Source organism: Lissotriton vulgaris, chromosome 12 (genome assembly GCF_964263255.1).
Source record: "Lissotriton vulgaris chromosome 12, aLisVul1.2, whole genome shotgun sequence".
NCBI classification, from domain to species: Eukaryota; Metazoa; Chordata; class Amphibia; order Caudata; family Salamandridae; genus Lissotriton; species Lissotriton vulgaris.
The window spans coordinates 279,097,354-279,120,373 of record NC_141700.1 but is presented as its reverse complement, the minus strand read 5'-3'; the positions used below and the strand labels follow the sequence as shown (position 1 = coordinate 279,120,373).

The 23,020-nt window shown below is 45.5% G+C and overlaps 1 protein-coding gene across 1 annotated transcript in view; it reads right to left on the bottom strand.

The window, feature by feature from the left end:
• Positions 1 to 5,542: 5,542 nt before the first annotated feature.
• EIF3F (eukaryotic translation initiation factor 3 subunit F) overlaps positions 5,543 to 23,020 on the bottom strand; it is a 144,407-nt gene continuing 126,929 nt past the window's right edge. The window contains exons 7-8 of the mRNA XM_086945046.1: positions 6,503 to 6,616; positions 5,543 to 5,912 (exon numbers count right to left, since the gene is read on the bottom strand). Of these exons, the coding sequence (XP_086801172.1) occupies positions 5,835 to 5,912; positions 6,503 to 6,616 (192 nt within the window). The 3' untranslated portion in view covers positions 5,543 to 5,834. The remainder of the gene's footprint in view (positions 5,913 to 6,502; positions 6,617 to 23,020) is intronic.

Below are 23,020 nucleotides of genomic sequence, written 5' to 3'. Positions count from 1 at the left end.
TCCAGGGTCCTGCTAGCAGGAGCCGAAAAAAAGAACTGAAAGTAACTTGCCTTTGGCTGTGCATCATGAGATACAGAGGGTCTCTGGAGGGTTCCTTAAAGGCACTGTATCCCATTTCCAGACACATAATGGCAGTCTATGGGGCTTGTCTGTCCAACCCTTCCTCTCTATCATGACCAAGGATTTTTGTGAAGGGGAGTTTCTGTATATGTGATACTCTGTAAAATGTGTACATTACTATATTATTTGCCTATCCCTTTTCACTTCAGGATGAAGTGCTGGCCAATGTAGCCTTGTTAATGTTAGGCTGCATTATTTGTCTTTGATTTTCTCTTAAGTGTCTATGCAGGACTGCAGAAGAGGACAACTTAAGAGTCTAATTTGTTTGCTCCGGGGTCCATGCACATGGGCGGGACTATTCACAAATTAGGACTATACACAGAGATCCCCCACTACAGAAATAACGAGTCTCTCAGTCAGTTACCTGAACACACGGTCCCTGGTAAAACACCAACTTGAATTTACCAATTTTTAGAGTCTGAGAAGCCAGATTTATTTCTGCTCTCTGAAACATGGCTTGATGAAGAGTCCACCCCGATATTTTAGGGGCAGTACCAGACAAATACTATATCCTACAAGCCAATCACTCCGCTGGGAAAGTGGGGGGTGTGGTGGCAGCCATTATCCGTAAAGACCACCAGTTTCAGATATTAAGGGTCACCGGCCTGCCCTCTGTCGACAGCTTAGTATTTAAACTAGCATCCCCTAAATCATCTTTCACATGCGCTCTCTTCTATAGACCTCCTTGTCATATGCCTACCTTTCCTCAGGCTTTGGATGAAATGATTTCCCACTTAGCCATTGCCCACGCCAGACTTCTTATCATTGGTGATTTTAATTATTGGCCCCATGACGAACAGTAGAGTGTCAGCTCAATTGAACTGTCAGACCTTCTGTCTGGTATTAATTGCACCCAACATGTGCATGAAGCCACCCACATAAAGGGGCTCACATTCGATCAAGTTTGGACAGCCAACTTGATGATTTCGCCCCCTATGGTCTACCCGTGCACTTGGTCAGATCACCATTTTATCTCTTTTACTCTCTGTGACATTTCTCCCACTAAAACTCAACTAATAAATAACTATAAGTCTAGAAACTGGAGAAGAGCTAATGTTGAGCATCTCTGCTCTCTTCTATCCACGATGGTCCCGGATGTATCGGAATCGGATCAAACACATGCGACTGCGCCACCCCTCCTAAGCTCACTAAGATTCTCAGACCCCTCGACGCACAGCGGTGGTTCTCTGATGATCTTAAGACTAAGAAGTTGGTATTGAGGCAGGCAGAATATGGATGGATGCTTCACTATCATGGAGAAGATAAAATCACTTACACCAACCTGATGAAAGAATATAAAAACTCTATTCTTCAAACCAAAACGGATTATTTCTCCAATAAGGTTCTTAACTCAGCCAACAAGTCTAAAGATATCTTCGCAATAGTAAATGAGCTCTCTAAACCCGATAGAATTATGGCAAAACGGATTAATTTGCAGATACTTTGTAATTCTCTCAATTCCTACTTTAGGGAAAAAAATCACTGCCATTAAGGCTAGCATCCCTACCTCCACAGACGCCTCTAATTTTTGTGGATTGTCGCCTCACATGACTATGATTCACACCATTTCTCAGGAGACCTTTCTAGGCCTACTTAAAAAGTCAGCTCTGGCTCTCCAACTGACTGTTGTCCTCCTCATGTTTTTCAGGAAGTTTTCTCTAAATGCCCAGATTCCCCACTCTCCCTTCTTAATACATCAATCAAATCAGGCATAGTTCCCGACCTTTTTAAAAGTGCAGAAATTATTCCCATCCTAAAAAAGCTGTGTGCTGATCCAGCTACTCTTGGTAATTACCGGCCAATCCCATTTCTACCTTACCTGGCTAAGGTTCTAGAGGAGCATGTCTCAACTAAACTAAGCACCTTTGTTGAACAAACAGTCTTATATCTTGGACTCCCACCAGGCTGGGTTTCGACCATTCCATTCTACAGAGTCAGTCATCCTGACAGTTATGGATGATCTCAGAGGGGGAGGCGGATAGAGGGCTCACCCAGGCCCTGGTTCTCCTGGATTTGTCAGCAGCTTTTGACACGGTCGATCACAACATCTTGATTGACCGGGTCTGTAATACCGGGATCCAGGGCCTGGCCTTAAAGTGGCTCTCTTCCTATCTTAGTAACCGATCTCAATCAGTACGTCTTGACATCTTCTCCTCTAAGAAAATGGAACTGACCTGTGGGATTCCTCAGGGCTCCTCCCTCTCCCCACTTCTCTTTAATCTGTACCTCCTCCCTCTAATCTCTTCTTTGCGGGAAATGAAAGTTGGGACCTATAATTATGCCGATGACCTTCAACTGACCTTTAAAATTGATCTCCTTCCATCTTCTGTGTCTCTTTTTCAAGACACTATGACCTTTATCAGTGAGTGGATGAATAAAAATCAACTGAAGCTCAACTCTGACAAAACAGAGCTTATCCTCACAGGAGGATTCGCTAATCCTTGGAAATCCAACTTTTGGCCTTCTACCCTGGGCAATCCTCCTCTTCCTGTTAGCACAGCCAAGAGTTTGGGTATAGTGGTTAGCAATGACCTATTGATGAAGGCTCAGAATAATTAGGTGGCTTCCGCTGGGTATTTCCAATTGCGTAGAATCAAGAAGATCAGCAGATTCCTGTCCCGGGATGCTCTGATCTTGGTGATCTTGGCCTTGGTTATTTCCCGACTGGACTATGCCAATTCACATTATGAAGTCACCCCGGCTTATCAACTGAGACGCCTCCAGCTAGTCCAAAATCAGGCCGCTAGATTAATCTTCCACCAACCAAAATGGCACCGGGTTAGACCACTGATAAAAAGCCTTCATTGGCTCCCTGTGGCGAAGCGTGGCTTGTTTATGATGGGTTGCACGATTTTCAAGGTTCTCCATGACAATAGCCCAGCTTTTATCTCGTCCAAGATTCTTCGCTATGTCCCTACTCGTAATCTACGATCTTCCCACCTGAACCTATTAGTCACTCCTACTTTTAAACACAAAAAACATGGTAGCTCCCTTTTTGCTCTCTTGGCCCCTGAGTTCTGGAACTCGCTCCCGGAAGAGCTGAGGTCGGTCACCTTCTATACACCTTTCAAGAAACAGCTGAAGACATGGCTGTTCTCCCAGGCATATAACGATTAGGCTTTCTCTCTGATGCTGCATTACCTCCACCCCAGCGCCAAGAAACCGTTGGTGAACGTGCGCTTGATAAGTACCTTTTAACATAACATAGCATAACAGAGGAATGTCAACAAGTAGTTTATGACACAGTGCCTCAATCTCCATCTTAATTTCTCAAAATATAATACGCGAAGGGCGCTTCCACTCACTTGGCATTTTTGGACCTGACCAGTGCATGTGATTATGTTTCCCGCTCTAAGTTGTAGGACATCCTAGTGAATATGGGTGTTGATGCGGGTCTGGTCTCCTTCTTAAGGCTTCTCCATTATGATCTTTCTGCTTCAGTCAGGTTTGGTGGTGCTGGAGAATGTACAGAGCCGTTCAGCATCAAGCGTGTGGTGCGCCAAGGCTGCGTCCTTGCCCCAATCCTATTTCTTCTTTATACCAACAACCTGGAGAAACCCTTAGTCGCGGTTAGGGCGGATGTTCCTCAAGTGGAGAATAAGGCCATACCTGCATTACTTTATGCTAACAATGCAGTCCGTCTGGCAAGGACTGCAAATGGTCTTAAAAAACTATCACTAAGATATGCGGCCCTAAAAATACTAAAACTGGTAGTCTGAAAATAGAGTGCAAACTTCTGGAGAGGGTTAGCTCCTTCCCTTACTTAGGTTTGGAGTTTGATGAAGGTTGTACATGGCTTACTTGTATAAAAAACAGAATAACCAGATATACAGAAGCCGTAGGGACCCCTTTCTCACTTGCAATGTCCATAAGTAAAAAGCCCATTGCTCCAGTATTAGAGTTCTACAATCGTAAATGCGTACCGATCTTAACATATGGAATGGGTATGTGGGGCTGTAGGGATGTACTTGCTATGCAGACCGAGAACAGATTTTGTCGTAGAGTTCTAGGGGTTCCCCCCTCATCTACGCACTTTCCCTCCACCTGGATCTAGGTCTTAACTTTGCACAAGACACTATGAACGCACCCCAATTAGCCACCTGGTGTTCAATCTGGTCCAACGAAGAAGCAGATTTTAACAGGGCTATTATCAGAGACTGCTTAAGTTGTGCCTGTGGCCTCTCCATCCCTTGGCTTCAATATATAAAATCTTGCCTCACTGCTCTAGATTGTGCCGCAGTGTTTGAGCACCTAGAGTTAATTGGCAAAGGGGACCGAAAGTGGGTTATGGATAGCTTTCGTGAGCATAAGCAATCCTCTAGGGAATTATCTGAAGTCTCTAAACCCTCAATAAGAGATTATTTCCTTCTCCAAGTAACTCCTGCAATTACTCCATATCTATCATATGTAACTAATGTCTATGAAAGGAACTTACGGACTAGATCCAGGTTGCGGTCATTTCGCTGGACAATATGACTATTGGCACTTGTCCATGCGATGAGCAATCAAGCCAAAGCATTTTACATTTTGTCTTTTTTTGCCAATTTTATCTCCCTTTTACCAGCAAATTTTTATTACCGCTATTGCGCAGACATAAATTCTTAAAGGCAAAGCGGCCTTTTATTAACTTCTGCAACTCAATGATTGTAATGCTTGCTTTGCAGTCGCGAGCTTCATGAAGTGCACTTTAGCAAAGAGAAGGAGCATGCTGCTTTAATACAAAAGCACTGTATTCGCCCCTGTAATTATTGTATTCGTATAGCCGTTTAAATGTTTATTGCTGCTGCTATTTTTATTATCTACTTATAAAAATTATTTTATATATTCACCACCAACGTTAAATGTTTAATACTCGCTATCTATGGATCCAGTACTGTTGCACTGCCACTTGAGCTACTGCCAAATTATTGTTCTTGTCTGTTGTTTTATTTATTTTAATGGAAAATGTTATTATCTTTTTAATGAGTCTGGATTATAATGTTTTTTGTCTTTTTTTATCCATTAGTGTGTGCATCTTTTATGATCTGTCCTCGGAAGATCGAATAAAGACAATTGATGATGATGATGATGGAGTAAAGGAAGAAAAGCAGAGCTCCTGACTCTTGTCTGAAGGCTTGGAAAGCATAGCACCACTTACCGGCGCACAGGAACTGGAGCTGCTTTTGAGTTTTCCTTATCCAGTCTGGTGCCTGCAGAAAGTACAAGGCGAGGAATCTGCAGCTAGAAGTATCCATCAGACGTGACTAAGTATTGATGATTTGGTTACTGTGTTTTCAATTAACATCAATATAATTATTTACGTTGGGAAAGTCTTCCCTGAATGAGACCCAGAGTTTACAAGAAAGCAACTATTCTCATCTCGCAAAATAACTTGCACATCAAGTTGGGATAGCACCTTCCACGTGATAAAGCGATCAAACAATTTGTGCCAATTGAACCTTTTTATTCAAATTCAACATGTAAAATAAAATGGGGATGAGAGTTTGTTTTGTAGACCAGGCACCCGCAAAAACAGTCTGAACAATCATTTCCATCGATAAGCATGGTGATCTACTTATGTTCAACCATCTCAGACCTGTCAACCCATTGCCAAGGCTAGATCAGTCAAATCTGGAAAAACGACTCCATGTACGTCCGAAGAAGCAACAGTATATTAACTGCCACCTGGTTACCAATCTGTAAAGGCTTAATGACTTCAGTTCAGACAGTCACCGTTACAGATTAAGCAGTTTCTCATTGAGAGCAATCTGGGCCTGAGTCAGGTTTGCAAGGTAGGTCACCATCAGCAAGTCCTAAGATAAAGAAAAAAAAGTAGTCATCTTAAAACACTAGAAAATATAAATATTTGCATATTCTCTTATAGTGCACTCCAAGGAACATTTTTATTTATATCATTCATTTTTGGGGAAATGTACAAGTACTGGTGAGGAAAGCAAAGATGCTGGGACAGAAAAAAAGACAAATGGAAAAAGGTACAGAGAGGCACAGTGGTGAGATACAGGTTCTTTGCTCTATGCAAAGGTTAACTGAAATAGAACCGTTGAAAGTGCAGCTACAAGTGTTGATTTAAGCAATCGGACCATTTCTTTTTTTAATGAAGCAAGGTATGTCTAAAAGTACATAAGTGCGAAGAGGACCTTACAACCATTCGCCTTTCAAGTAAATCAGGCGGAGGTTAGATTGTGTGCAAAGTTGCGAACAGCCCTCATTCCATAATAAACAAAAGCCCAATTCAGCACAACGGTACATGGACGCGATGCAGGATGACGCAAAGTTAAAAGTGCGTAGAGGGCAATGCACTATTGTCATCAGCACAGAATAACTTCGCTCTAAACACAACTGTTTGGAAAAAGCCCATAAGATCGAGACTATGGGTACTTACGTTGATGTTACTGTTCAGCATCGACTCAAAGTCTTCAGGGGATATCTTGGGGACCTGGTTTATTAAGTCCATCAGGAACCGCCCCACCGTGTTGTCAGCTGCAACTTTACCAGACTAGACAAAAACAACAAAACATGCTGTGTCACAAAAAGCAATCTATTGCACAGTGGGTCTGCTCTACAAAGGCAAGTTATATGCTAAATAAAATCCACATAAAATACCATAACAAAAAGAAAAGCTCTTCAAATAGATCAAACCGCATATCTGCACAAAGGCATTTCAATTTTATGGCATGCCGCAACACTAAAAGGATTACAGAAGATACTTTTGTTTGTTAAAGTTATTGAGCACAACGAATACCACCCAAGCGACTTTGCAAGTCTGTAGTAGTGAAACTGAGGCGTCGAAATGACTCATTTCGTGAACACACAGTCTAAAAATCGTATTTGCTTTCAACCCAGGACATCTTTTAAATAAAGGAATTATAATCTAGGGATAAAAAGTTTTATTTTAAAACTATATTTCTGAAAATGTGTGATCTCTTGAAGACAAAAAATGGTGAAAGAAACAGACATATGGGATCTCCGAATTGGATTAACGACATAGGTTTGTAGTGCAAAGAGCAACTGGATGGAAAAAAGGCTAAGTCTAAATTACAAATACTGTGTTGCCTGGTCCTTGGACAACAACGAGGGGAAAACAATCAGTGACCAATCTAAAATTCTCACCTTTATATAATACAATTGCAAAAGCTACTGGCTTTGTCAAAGCCCCTTTATAAAGCATTGCTAAAAAAAATGGCAAGGGAATAAAACATTTTAAAATACTGGAAGAAAAGCAAACACATCTTTAGGCATCTCAAAACTGTACAATTAATTCATATTTGTAATATTCACATAAGTTCTATGCAGGAAATTCTGAACAGAATTTAAAAAGCCTTTTTGAAACAATGAAAATGTATTAGAATTTCTTGCCACTTTTGTACAGGAACCGGAAAAAATGCTCGCCATTGGGGTGCTTTGTAGCAGTTCAAAGATCAGATTTTTGGCCATCAAGGAGACAAAACCTCTCCTCGCCGTTCTAGGAAAACCTTCAGCCTTAAATGCCAGCTAAGTGAGTTCCACAGGTTGCCCCCTCCCTCGGTGTCATAGATGCTGCCATTGTGTGCCAAAGCCTGGGCTCTCTTGCATAATGTCGATCTGTTTTCCAGATTTCTTTACAGAACACGACCCGGAAATTGGTTTTGTAGACCCACTGACACCAAGGACTAATATGCCACAAGGAGAGGAGAAGTGGGTGGACTGCAACCAACCCCCCACCTCCCGAGCAACAATTGATAACACCAAATTGGGGGCAATTTGAATTTCACAGATACTTCATATCAGCATTTCTTTTATGAACAATAAAACCAATGTTCAGCCAAGAAACTGCAGCTGCATCTGAAAGTCAGCAGATAAGCAGTGTTGTAACCCTCAGCAAGGAAGGAATAAGTCACTTACACTGTAAGCATCCGTTCGAGGCATGTAGTTCTTTAGATTCACATGCTTTGAATACTCCTGCCATCTATGTGTTGAGTCTGGATGTGTGGCAGTTGTTTTTGTTCGAAAAAGTCTTTCAAGTCACGAGGTAAGGTGACTCCTCCTCTTGGTGATAATGTGCATGGGTATCCACTTACTTGTTAGATTGGTTTCCCGCAGGCAGATGAGAATGAGTGTGAGTGGAGTGTAAGTGGTAAGTAAAGAGATGTCCATGCATATAAAGAGAGAAAATAAGCTGCAATAGCCACAGGTGTCCGGCTAGGAGGGGGGGCAAATGTGAATCTACAGCACTACATGCCACGAACAGATGCATACAGGGTAAGTAACATTCCGTTCGAAGCATGTGTCGCTGTAGATGCACATCCTTTGTATAGACTGCAAAGCAGTCCTCCTCCGAAGGGGTGGCGAACGTGTGGGTGTAGAAGTTGTTTGGAAAAGTGTAAGTTAGCGCTGCCTGACCCATAATAGCTTGTCATCCTAGAACATCTACACAATAATGCTTAGTGAAAGTGTGCGGTGTAGACCATGTAGCTGCTTTACATATGTCAACTATTGGATTGTTTCGTAGGAAAACGATAGGTGCTCCTTTCTTTCTAGTAGTGTGTGCTCTAGGAGGTATAGGTATAGTTCTTATAGTTTTAGTGCAACATGTTTGAATGCACTTAGCTATCCAGCTGACAATGCCCGATTTGGATACAGTCTTTCCTCTATGCGGCAGTGAAAAAACAACAAACTGTTGTTTAGTGTTTCTAAGAGTGTTAGTCCTATCAATGTAGTACATGAGGGCTCTTTTGACATCTAATGTAGGGAGAGCTCTCTCCACAACTGAGTTTGGTTGAGGGTAAAAAATTGTAACTCAATTGAATGGCTGAGGTGGAAATGAGAGACTCCCTATGGAAGGAATTTGAGGTTGGTGTGGAGGACCACCCTGTCTGGGTGGATCTGGAAGAAGGGTCCTCGAATGTAAATGCCTGGAGCTCACCAACACATTTAAGTGACGTAATAGCAATTAAAAATGCCACCTTCCAAAAAAGAACTGAATGGGGCAGCTGTGAAGTGGTTCAAACGGAGGGCCAAGGAGTCGTGTAAGAACAATGTTAAGATTCCATGAGGGTGCAGGTGGAACCCGTGGTGGAAGACCGTCCATGAATAAAAAAATGTAATGCCTATTTGAAGACGGTCGAAGAGTTTCGTGGTTCACTTGGGAAGCCATCTCACTAACATTACCTCCTGGGGTTTAGAATGTTACTCTCCCTACCCGTGCAACGCTGACTACATGTGGTATCAGAACTAAGGTTCATTGAGTTTATGGATTTGATGAGGCAAACTCTTCGCTTAGATGGATTCTATTTTTGATATGATTATTGACTTTGCTGTAAATTGAATTTGATGGTTGGTCTTAATTGTCCTGATGATGACCTAATGAACTGATTAGGCCAAAACGCAGTTGACGTGTCTTTTGGGAAACTATGAAGCAGCATATGTTGAATCATTGATCTTGTTAAATGACAGGCAAATATTTGTATTCTTTTACTCTGCCATTGTGTGTTTTTGTTTACACTGTGATTTGTATGATTATATGTTTGTTATGTGTAAACTTGCGAGTACCTATTATATGTTTGTATTTCGTGTTATTTATGCTTGATAACAAATATTTTCAATAACAAAAAGCTTTGTTAAAAAAAAAAATGTGTGGGTCCCTAATAACTTTGTTCTCTGTTTCTTTCAATGTGCACTGAGTAACACAATATTGCTACTGTATGGTTGGTATATATGTTTTTTCTTTAGACCAGAGAGCTGTAAATGAATCAAGTAACAGACCATCTTTTGTACTGTGGCATTAAAGGGATTAATTCTATGTCAGGACACGGAGGCGAGGATTAGGCTTTTCTTTCTTCCGTTTATTCAACCAGCAGCCTAAACAACAAACAGTGAACAGTCCTAGGACTTAATTTCCCATGAAGACTATAGAAAAAAACATCAAGTTTGTGAAACAGTCCATCAGCCAATCAGGCGCCTCCTGGGACAATAATAGACTAGGATCCTTGCTGGATATCCTCTTTCTTCACGGCTAGCAGCTTTCTTCAGATAGTTTCCACTTCCCTCAGTTTACTTATGCTGGGTGGTTTTTGGATCACTTAATATCCACGGTTTGTTACTGTAGGAGCCTTCGCTCCCCTTTTACGCTGTGGCTCATTATTATGGAGCCGGTATTTCAAGTGGTTGGTTTATGTGCATGATTTTGGTTTATGTGCATGATTTTGGTTTAATACGTTTCGGAGCTTCCGCTCTGCTTAGCCTATTTTCTCATTTGCCTGGTTCTTTTCATGTAATTGGAGCTTCCACTCCTTAGCTGCAGCTGCGGCAACGTTCTGCCCGCTCATACACAACCGCATGCGTGCTTCGTTGTTACCGGCGGGAGGCGCGCGGTCAGACGACTGTCAGAGGGGGCACATCCCTTTCTCCTCGGGCGCATTTTTCCTCAGCGGGGCGCAGATGGAGGCGTGTCATTTGCGGCAATCGCCAAGCGCCTCAGCCCACGTCTGTACTGTTGCGCGCCCTGTGCCGGCATACCTGGAGAGTAAACACACCCGGACCGCCCCCTTCAGACCCTCCGCTGGCAAGAACTCAGGAGCCTGTGGCTTCCCCGCATCCCTTCCCCGCATCCTTCTGAGGACTCCCAGGGAGTTTTGGATGGGGATTCCAATCATGAGAGGTCGTGGCGCCCCTCCCCCTCTGAACCCGTGGGCCTTCCTCAGGCCCGACTCCTAAGAGCGACTCCCAGTCTGACCTCCTGGATCCAGAGGATCTGCTGCACCCACACTCTTCGGAATTGGTGCCCTGTCAAAAGGTGGCCAAATATGTGGCGAGTCGTTTGCGGAAACCCCTGGACAAGGAGGTCCGCTCCCACCTCAGGCCGGAATGTCCTCGCCCGTCCCTGGAGGGTAAGGTAGCCGTAACGCCGGATATCGAAGCAAGAATGGCGACCTTCCTCACCAAATATATTAAAGACCCGAAGAAGGGCATTGACCGGTCCTGGCGTGCATGCCAGGACAAGTTACTGGACATCACAGGCCCTTTAGTCTTGATTTTTAACATGGCTGAGGACGCCAAGGCATCAGGAGCCCTAATTCCCCCAGAAGTACTGTCTAGCTGGGCCCAAAGGGTGAATATTTTTCTGGGGAACGTGAACTGCACCATCTCTACGAGAGGCGCAAGTCGCTCCTAATCAAACTGGATCCAAAGCTTGGCGAGCTGGCCACCTTGGAGCAGGCTCAGGTAGCTCAGGGTCGCCTGTTCAAGGACCCGTTTGCTAAGGAACTGAGTAAATTTGTCTCCATGTTCAATTCCTTAGACAAAGCTCAATCCACCATCAAGCGCATCTTTAATGCGCAAGTTTTCGGCGGGGCTGGTTGTGGTGGGGGGGACTCGGCTGGTCAACTCTCCCAGACAGCCTCTGGTAGAGGACAGCAATCGCAGAGGGGGTAGTACCTAGACGCCTCACATTTCGGTGGGTTCTAGCCAACCAGGTCATTCTCGCCGTAGAGGCCAGCGTAATGGGGCATGAGGTGGAGGTGCTCCCCCTGCTCACGGTGAGATTAAGCATTATCTCATGTCATTGCTTGTGGGGCAGGCTGGTTCACTTCATCAACAATTGGCGAGTCCTTACTTCTGATGCATGGGTGCTTCAAACCGTTCAAGGTTTCCACATACAGTTTCTTGGTTCTCCCATCCTGACCTCTCCCCCAACACCGATCAGATTTTCCGGCAGGGAACGAGCAATTTAGCATGCATCTCCCCTCACAGGGCCTTTTTTAAGCAATTTCTTCCTGGGTCAAAAACATGATGGAGGCCAACGCCCGGTGATAAATCTCCAAGACTTCAACGAATGGCTAGTCTCCACCATTTCAAAATGGAGGGTATTCACCTTCTTCGAGACCTGTTGCGTCCTAATGACTGGATGGTCCATTTGGGCCTCAAGGCTGCCAACTTGACAGTCCCCATTTTTCCTCCCCACAGTCGTTTCACTGCAGTTACAGTGGCAGGGCCAAATTTTCTAGTTCACCTGTCTTCCTTTTGGCCTGTCGTTGGCACCCTGGTGTTTAAGATCACCAGGAATCAGGATGATTGTTTATCTGGACGGCATGCTCTTCATGCACAAGTGTCCCCAAACTGTTGAATCAGCTTCGGTCGGCTGTGCTTATCCTACAGTCGCTGGGGATTTGTTCTCAACCAGTCAAAGTCTTGTCTCCTTCCCACTCGCTCGATCACATTCCTAAGTTTTGTGATCAATTCCGTGGAAGCGACCTTGAGTCTCCCTTCCAGGAAGATGGCGAACATCCACCACGAGATTCAACAGATTCTTCGGAAACATCGGACTTTCCTACAAATTATTGCCAGGGTGGTCGGTTTGTTGTCAGCCTCGATTCAGGCCATCTTTCCGGGTCCTTTGCATTTCGGGCCCTTCAGAGAATCAAGGCGTTTCACTTGCGCAGGGGTTTGCCCTAAACCCAGAGAGTTCCTCTTTCCGAGGAGGTCAGGGAGGAGTTGCAGTGGTAGCTTTCCCACATGGAGGCATGAAACGGATGAGCCATCTTCGGTTCCTGCCCGGACTTGCTGATGGATGCCAGTGGCTCAGGCTGGGGTGCACGTTGTGGCGAGTTCACCACAGGAGGAGGTTGGTCCGCCGTGGAGCGTGCCCTCGACATCAACTGTCTAGAGCTCTTGGCGGGCTCGTTCGCTGTCCGTTGCTGGACCAGAGACGGAGCTCACTCATGCGTCCTCCTAAAGATGGACAATGAGGTGGCAGTGCGCTACATCGAACATCTTGGTGGGAAGTGCTCCAAGGCCCTGGCAGATTTCACCATGGATTTTTGGGAGTACTGTCTATCCCACCAGGTGTCGATATTAGCAGAACATCTGCAGGGTGTGGCCAATCCGGTGGCAGATTGGCAATCCAGATACCTCGAGTCTGTGGAAGTTGTTCCCCCGGTGTTTCAGACCCTTCAGGACCAGTGGGGCCCCTTCTCTATCAACCTTTGCTTCTCGCCTCGACCATCGCTTCCCAGGTACTTCAGCTGGAGGCCGGACCCGGGGGGCGGCAGCCACCTATGCATTCCTTCAGGAGTGGTCCCTGGATAAGGATTATGCCTTTCCCCCCTTTGCCATGATAATGCGGATGACAACGCAGGTCCGTTGACAGAGAGCGGAATTGGTGGTGATCACCCCGGTTTGAAAAGCGCAAGCTTGGTTTCCAGCTCCCTCATCTTCTGCTCGATCCAACGGGCAACCCTCATCCCCTGATAGTGAACGAGCCACTTTCTCTGATGGCATGGTGGATTAGCGGGCCTGATGGCAGGTACCGGGGCTTTCGAGACACGTGGCAGAGCTACTCTCTTGGGCATGGGCAGACGGTACGGTTGAGCGCTACCAGTAGGCCTGGTCTAGATGCATGGGTTGGTGTCTGCAACAGAATCTGGATCCCTTGGGGGCAGATGTCGTCCACATCCTCAACTTCCTAGACCATCTGGCCTCAGATGGGCAGGCATTAAAAACGATCAACACCTTCTGTTTACCAATTTCGGGAGGCCACTCAGTGGTGGCGGATCATCCTGTGGGAGATGATCAGTTGGTGAGGAAACTCCTCCGGGGTATTCGCCTTTTCCTTCCCCCAGAACCAGAATATTCAATTCTCTGGGATGTAAACAAGATCTTGAGCCTACTTTTGGAATGGCCCAGCAACAAGTACTTGACACACAAGCAGCTTTCTTCTAAGCTGGCGATGTTGCTATGTTTGGTGTCCTGTAGACAGATCTCGGATGTCCGGGCTCTGGACATTTCCGGGAGGAATTTCACCCCGGATGGGGTCACCTTCCATGTATCCAGTCGTACCAAATGCCAGTCTCGGGTGAATTCCTACCCGGGGTTTCCTGACTGTCCTAAACTCTGCATTGTCAGATGCATTAAGGCTTACGAAGCCATGACGGAGGATGTCCGCCCGCACCAAGAATGTCCGGTCCTGATTGCCTTGCTAAAACCATTTCGACCGGTCTCTTCCCCAACTATTGCTTGTTGGATCCGTTGGGTGATGATAGAGGTCGGCATCAATACCAAAGTCTTCAGGGCGCACTCTACGAGAGGAGCCATGGCATCCAAGGCTTTCATGCTAGGAGCCCGCTTGGAGGACCTTCCAAATGCGGCAGACCGGTCCCTTTAAGAGGTTTTACTTCAAGACAGTCTCCTCCTTATCGGCCCTAGTGGTTGTTAAGCTTTGAACTAGCCTAATCCTCACCTCCAGGTCCTGATATAGAATGAAAGATTTCCTAGCTTTGTAACGTAAAGTTTCAATTCTATTAAGGACACAGAGGAGAGGATTAGCCCTCTCTCAGGATGCTCCTGAACACGCCCGGGTTGATCAGGACCTTCCGTCAGACGTAAATAAAGGGTTTTGCTGTTCGGTTAGGAGTGTTGCATTAACAATGTGTTTGTTAAACTTTGTTGCACGCAGGTTATTACGACTCCTTTTTTCTGCCTGCAGGGACAGAGTCTTCGAAACAGGATTGAAAACGTCTGCAGTCTGCTTTGTCGCAGGAAGAAAGAGGACGTCCAGCATGTATCATGGTCTATTATTGTCCCAGGAGGCGCCTGAATGGCTGATGGACTGTTTCACAAACTTTGTGTTTATTCTATAGGCTTCATGGGAAATAAAGTCCTATAACTGGTCACGGTTTGTCGTTTAAGGCTGCTGATTGAATAAATGGAAGAAAAGCAAAGCCTTATCCTCACCTCCGTGTCCTCAATAGAATTGAAAATTTCTGTTACAAAAGCTAGGAAATCTTGAATTTGTTGTGAGCGACGTTTGTATATAAATCTTTTCCATTTAGCCGCATAGCATGCCCGAGTGGTAAGTCTATGGGCTTCTTTAGAATGGTTAGACATTCACGTGGGATATTGAGGCATCTGAATTCTATGATCTAATGTACCAGAGGTCCTGGGATCTGTCTGGCTGATTTCTCCCTGGTTCTGAATGAGAAAGTCAGGCCTTTTGGGGAGCTTCTCGTGGGGAACAGAGAAGTCCAGTAATGTTGTGAACCAGGGCTGACGAGGCCATGTGGGAGCTATCAGATTGAGTATGAGAGACATTTGCCTGAGCTTCCGAACCAGAAATGGAAGAGGAGGAGGAAAAGCTTGGAAAAAGGGCCCTGCCCAATTCATCCACAGTGCGTTGCTGTTGGATTGTGAGTGTGGGAACCTGAAGGCGACGTTTGAGCATTTGGCATTGTCCGCGGTTGCAAACAGATCTATTTGAGGAAACCACCATCTGTGGAAGTATGTGAGGAGGACTTGGGGTAGAGTTCCCACTCAAGGACTTTTTGCCACATCCTCTGAAGAGGCCGGCAAAAACGTTGTCTGTTCCCAGAAGGTAACAGATTCATGGAGTGATGGAAAGCCCAAAGCCAAATGGTGTGAGATAAGTGAGATACGGGTGGGGAAGCTGTCCCTCCTTTCTGTAGGTAGTACATGGATGGGAGGGGGGGCGGGGGGTAAGTGGTTGAAAGGGTTAACACCACGTCGGCGCCCATCATCTTGGTGTGTTTGGTAGTACATGGATGTCATATTGTCCGTAACCTTGCTGATTCTGTGAGTTAGAAGGGCTTTCAGTGCTAGTTAAACAGCTTGAAGCTCTGGGTAGTTGATGTGGAGACCTAGGTATTTACTCTGCCAAAGTCCCTGTACTGTTAGATCATATAAAAGTGCACTCCACCCTGTGAGTGATGCATCAGTTGTGACAGTGATGTGAGGTTGAGGAAATGCCACCCTGCAATAGGTTGTTGGTGTTCCACCACTGCAGAGTAATGCGTGCTGTAGCCTATCAACACTAGATTTTCCCATTTACCCTGTGACTGAAACCATGGTTGAACTGGGGCATAAGGGACTATGGCAATGCCGGTAGGCAATTTTGCATAATAAATGCATGTTTGTAATGACTTTGAAATGGTGATTTTGTTGAAACACATAAGTTAATACCTGGAAAGACTGGATTCCTGCAGTATTGGGATAGGCTAGGCATATTTGTGTGTTCAGAATAGCTCCTAGAAAAGGTTGAACCTTTAAGAGTTGAAGGCGAGACATGGTGGAATTAATGGTAAACCGCAAGCAAAGAAGCAGATGTATTGTGACCGAGTGTGGTGTTGACACGGTTGACGAGTGTTGGCTTTGATAAGCCAAACGTCCAGAAATGGAAACATGTGGATTTTTTGCCTGCGAAGGTGTGCAGCCACCACTACAAGGCACTTGGTTAATTCCCCGAAGTGTGGTAGTTACCCTGACAGGGAGGACCTTGAATTGATAATGTTTGCTGCCCATCAAAAACCTGAGATATCAGCGATGTGCTGGGTTTATTGATATGTGAAAATAAACGTCCTGTAGGTCTGGTGTAGCCATGAAGTCGCCATTTTGGAGAAGTGGAATTATATCTTGTAGGGTTACCATGTGGAAATTCTCTGCCAGAATGTATTCATTTATGGGCATGGGATCTAGAATTGGCTGTAAGGAGCTGTCCTTTTTGGGTATTAGAAAGTATAGTCCGTACACTCCTGTCCCCTGGTGATGTATGGGGACAGGCTCTAGAGCTCCTTTGAGGGGGAGAGCTCTTCTCTTGTTTGAGAAGTGTGAGATGTTCCAGTAGTAGCCTGTGCTTGAGAGGTGGAATGTTGGGAGGTGTAGTAATAAGCTCCAGACAATAGCCATGTTGCATAATGTCCAACACCCACTGATCTGATGTTAACGGTTTGCCATGTGGGTAGGAAAAAGTTGTACGTGACCTCAGACTGGTGTTATGTAGTTGAGAGGTAATAGAAGGAAGTCATTGTTTGGTGGTAAGTGCAGCTCTGTGTGAGGAAGCATCCTTGCCTCTACCTCTGGAACTATGTCCTCTATAGGACCCACTGAAATAGCCCCCAGAAGATGTACGTTGATCAAGATTAGATCTGTACAAGGTGGAGGTGTCAGAAGAGGTTACTTTGGCACCTCCATGATGGTTAGGGAAGCGAAAGGAGCCACAGGGAGCAAGCATTTGGAGAGCAACAATTGATTTTGAAGTATTTGCATCTTTTTGGGATTTTCTCCAATGTCTGGACCGCTTGAGGCTCAAACAGATGTTGTTTACCAAATGGCGTGTTCTGTGAATTTTGCTGAAACTCTGGTTTGATACCAGAAATACAGAGCCATGCAATAGGATGCTAGTATTTATTCCCCTGGCTACAGTGTTAGAGTCTACAGCACAGCAGATGGTGGTGTTCAATATAAACCTGCCTTCAGAGATCAAATCTTGGTCCCGCTTCCTGTTCTCATCTGAAAGGTATTGGAGAAGGTCCTCCATCTCATCCCAGTAAGCATGATCGTACCTTGCAAGAAGGCAAAATGGCCAACAGAGTAGGAGCAGCATTGGACTGCTCCCAGGGTAAGGGATCGCTTCGGTTTAAATCACTGAGAAACCCCAACACCGCGCCACCGCCCGAGCATGGAAAGGCTGGGAAGGGAAGGAGTACCAACAACAGTGCCTTACTTCAAAACGGAGCCCTACAGTACGGGGCAGTCGGGAGTGGACCACTGTTTCTGCAGCGACTGCAAGGACCGGGGACTTCAATTCAAGGGGATCTAGGTTGCTGCTGGGAATCTCGGATGCTGCGTGTTTATTCCGGAGGGAGAACCTGAGGTCCACCGGGCGCGACTAGGCTGCACCAGCTGTGGGTCCACTACTAAGTCTATCACCCCCTTCCCCCGTCAACACTGCCAATCACCTCACTCGCACTGACCCTAGGCCCAGGCACAGACCCTGCAATCGGCTTCGCTCACATGGGGCCAGGATCGCTGAAATGTAATCCACTTACTGGCGGTGCAGATGTTTTCTCAGAGGCGGACATCCATGCTGGTGGGCCCATGGAGTTCAGGGTTTCAGGCCGCCCATATGCTGACCCCCTCTGCTGACACAGACTTCTCGTGAAACTGTCTCGTTCTCCGAGAAGGCTGCATCTAGCAGAACTGCGAATAGTAATTTCGAGGTTGGGAGACCTCCACACAGGGGTTAAAATGGTATCATTCTAACAATTACAAAAAATATATAAACTGGCAGGGACGGAGGACGTACGCTACTTGCAGATCCGTCAAGTAATACTGGCAGCAGTGCCCCGGGGAGCCGAGCTCTCGGAGACGTCAACTCTGGAATGTAGTCTCCTAGAAAAACATCTGAACAACTTACCAGACACGCTTACAGTACTGAAGGAGCACTGGGGTGTGGATATAACTGACTTGCAGGAGGAGGACTGGCCTAAAGCATTAGCCTCCCCGAGGGTAGCAGCAATTAGGGCCCGGTTCAGACTAGTCCAGCTCAAAATACTGCATAGGATATATTCCTGCACCACACATGTGAAAATGGGACGTAGGACAGAAGCAACCTGTAACAGAGGGTGTGGGTTGGCAGGGTCGTTTTATCATATACTATGGACATGTCGGTGATTCAAGACTATTTGTGTAAGATTTTATCATGCATGTCGGGGGTAGTGGGAGACAAGCTTGTACTATCACCCAAGTGGGGCCTGTTAAAAGCGTGGGAGGACACAGACCTGGTACAAGCGGACCAAACTTGGGTTACCTTGGGTTTTTATGCTAGCGAAAAGAAATATAGTGCGCCACTGAGGAGCTGCACTTCCGTCCACGCTAACCGACTGGAAGAGAGATATGCACTGGTGCATGGTGGTGGAGAATACGGTCTATGTAAAAAGAGGATGCCCTAAGAAGTGGGGAAAAATTTGGAACAAGTGGAACGAATTTAGGGAGAACCCTTGAATGCCTACTCTGGGTAAAATACATTTTTCCACGAGCCGCTCAGACACTATTTGATGAAACTGCCGGAACGACCATGGGGAGGAGAACTAGGACCCGGCAGAGCTCTTTGGGGATGCCCTGGGGTGGGGGTGTTTGGTTGCGTATGTAATAACAATAATATAAAATGTGTTTCTGCTCTGTTATGATAATAAAAAAGAATTACAGTATAAAAAAGAAATGCGTCCACACGCAGCTCTGAAACTACATAGAGAAGTTTCAACTCCTTGACCTCTACCAGTCGGGTTTCAGAGCAGGGCACAGCTCTAGCTCACATCGTTGACGACACCCTGAGATGTCTTAATCATAATGTCCCTTGTCTTCTGACCTTCTTGACCTGTCGTCAGCATTTGACACCATCATACATGAAAACCGGATTGCTCTTCTTCAGCATAGATGGGTCTTTCGGGGCACGTCTTAAATTGGTTTGCCTTTTTTTTTTTTTTTACAGAACTGCACACAAAGAATCAAAGTTAACCATTCCCTTGCATCCAGTACCCCAGTCACCATTGGAGTTCCTTAAGGCTCCGCACTTTCGCCCACTCTTTTCATCCATTTTATGCAACCGCTCTCCGATATTCTGAACCGTTCTAACATTCATTACCACATGTATGCTGCTGACACGCAACGGTACTTGAAGATCTCCTCTCCAGAGGACATTAAAACCCTAAATTTTGCACTCTTACAAGCTCACAAATGACTAGCCCAGAATCATCTTTTGTTAAATACTCTCAAACAGAATTCCTTCCGATTGCCCCCCCTCAACCACTCTGCACCAACCCTGGAATGGCTTTAACAACTCACTGCCCTTAACTGCACCCCTCATGACGTTGACTCTGCTAAATAGCTAGGTATCTCCTTGGACAAATACCTAAATAGGCATGCTCACATCAGTGCAACTATTAGGGGAGCCAATCGTCAGCTCAACACCCTTAAGAAAATCAAGCCTTTCCTTCCGCCCGAGGACATCCAGCCTGCAGTACAATCCCTGGTTATCTCTTGAATGGAATATGGTTTGGTGACCCTAGCTGGGCTTCCTAAAGCTAGTTTGGTGCCGCTCAGACACTCTAAACGCATCGGCCAGGCTCATCACAGGCTCCAGAAATCATGACCACATCGCAACAGACCTAATTCAGCAAAATTTACTGTCTATAGAAGCTAGGATACGTTTCAAGAAAGGTTGCTTGATGCATAAAGCTATTTATTAAAACACCCCGGTTTACTTGGCTAAAAATATTGAACTATCTGGCTCGAGTCGGAGTTTAAGAAGTTCGACCGCCCTACTTTTGAAACCTCCCAAATTCAAAAAAGAAGAGAACTTACAATCGTGATTTCACTGGTCTTGCCTCAAGAATTTGGAACGCTCTTCCTCCTGAGTTCAGATCCAACCCATTGACTGCATCTTTAAAGAAATGCCAAATGGCTAATCGTGAGTGATCATCAACAGCACTAACCTGGCTTACCTTCCCTAGACGCCTCTCTATCTGGATGGGATACTTCTTTTATGACGTTAGATTGAATTTTATGCTTTCTGTTCACTTGTTAGCTCGTTCTATGGTCCTTCTGAAACTGTACTGGTCCCTCTAGTCTGGAAGACTCTCCAGCCCCTTGACTGATTATTCCCCCCTTTGTTTGAACTTGTGATTATTTAACTACCTCACTTGCTCCATTGCGTTGTGTTATTCTTGCTTTCGCCACTTTGTACAGCGCTCTGATACAAGAAAGCTTCATGTTTGCGCTTTATAAAACTTTTCAAAATAAAAATAAGGCACACAGAGTTGGCGATATGCCAAAGGTTAACTGTTTGTGTTGTAACCATTTCTCCTGCTGCATCAATAGGTTTACTTTCTTTATCAGGCAGCGGGGCTTCTCCAAAGACCTAGGTGTTCGGTCGCATCTGATCTGTGATAATAACCAGGGAGTCTGGTGAATGTTGGCCCCAGATGTAGATGGGATCAGCTGGGGAGGCCTTATACTGGCTAAGCAGGCCCTTGAGCATCAGGAAGTATTATGTGGCTCTTTTAGAGGACAAAAGTGTTTCAAAGAGTAAGTCTTCTAATGGATTTTTATGGAGTTTCACTTGACGGAAAGAGGCAGCTTTCGCTACAAGCTCCCGATAGGATATGGAGTCGCCAGGAAGGGACGGTCGGGCGGAATAGAGATTCAGGTCTGTGTCCTCTGGTGGGTCTATATTATAGGTATCACTGGGGTAGTTATGTGGTGGAGTTCCAAAAGTACCCTGTCCCCCACCATGCCACGCTGTATCCCAATGTGGAGACCCCCTGGGGTAAAAAATCCAGTGAGTCCCCTGTAAAATGTGGTTTAGAGGGTGAAACTGGTGGAGGTGGCGAGGTTAGTGCAAGAGGTAAAGCACTGGTGGCCTGGTCTGCCTTCTTGTGGTATTTTGCAGAAATCGGTATGTCCAGAGCCTTCCGGAAAAACTGCTGTGTTTTGGGTGATGGAGGAATCTGTGCTGAAGGATAAGGTAAGGATTCGGCCCGTATGAGGCTGGATGACTGTTTTTATCTAGCATCCAGTTGCTCTGAGTCGATGGGGAGGATTGGCTCCACTGGTCTGCTGAAACCAGGCTTCGATGTCTGCTTTGACATTTTTGGGTCCTACACAGGTTTGGGTTTCGGCAACGAAGCGCCACTCAGTGTTGAAGCGGTGACGTCGACGATGGAATTGTTCTCGGCACCAAGGGCCGAGTAGGTGCCAGCTGGCTTTCAGAGACTAAAGTGGTCGATGCTGAAGCTTTTGGCTTGAGTTGCTTTTTCGGCACAGAGCCAGAAGGCGGGGCGCATCAAATACAGTTGCTTGTGCCGACCATGGCCAGAAAGTAGTGATGGACTGAGGGCCTCTCTATGATGTTTCAGAGGAGCTGAATGTCTTTTCGGCTGATCGAAACAGTGTTGAGGGGCAGGGGGTACCGTACTCACAAACTGTTGAGCCTGCGTTACGTCCTCCAGCTCCGGGTCAACCTTAATGAATGTTGGGTCCGGAACTGCCCCCGATCGAGAATGCTTCTTCCTCCACAACTGACGATTGAGGGTGTTCTTCCTCCTCGACCTAGTCATGACTGAAAAAGTCTGGCCCACCCTATGTGACATCCGAAGCAGACGTGTACAGTGCTCTCAAAAGGTTTTCTTGGAGCAGAAGGAGCGGCAGATGGTGCAATCTGCTTCTCCGTGTTCCAGCAACAGGCAAAGAATACAGATCTGTTGTAAGTCAGGTACTTGGCTTGGCGAAGAGGACAATAACAGAAGGGCGTCCATTCGATCACTAGCAAGGCATTCTTGGAAAACGCAATGGAGATTGAAGAAGTGTCTAAAGGACGAGGCCCTGTGGGGTTGGAGTCAAAGCGACACTACGGAATCTGTATACCTTGATATGCAAGAATAGGAAACGCGATCGAAAACAATATTGACCATGGGGAAGGTAGTGATCGAACCAAAAAAACACGGTGACTGTATCGAACCGGAGCACAGGCACACAAATCCAAACCAGACGGCAGAAAGAAAACAATCTAACAATGGAGTTGATGCCCATGCACATTATCACCAAGAAGAGGGATCACTCTATCTCGTGACTCAAAAGACTTCTTCGAACAAAAACAGTTTGCACACATCCAGACCCAACAGGGAGTATGCAAAGCATGTGCATCTACAGCTACACATGCCTTAAACAGGTGATTACAGCTCAGTGTGATCTCAGTCTTGAATCCTTCGTACAAATTCAGTTCTAGTTCATATATTCGGTTTGAACACTGCTAAAAGTTTTTAAAATGGACTATTTGTAGTAAGCGCTTCTAACCTTTCACTTACTTGCATTCTCTGAAATCTTGCTTATTGTTTAAAAACAATAAGAGAAATATCAATTTCCCGGACATCTTGTTCATTATTTAAAAACAATCACTGGAAAGGCAATTCAAAACGGAATAGCAAAAATATTAATATATTCAAGCATATTTAATTATTGAGTTATAATTAATAACAACATTAATAAAAGAGATACCTAGAAGGTAAAGTACATGAGCATTATGACAATATAAAACACAGGAGTCAAAAGCAACCAGATAAATTCTGCTCTTTAGTCA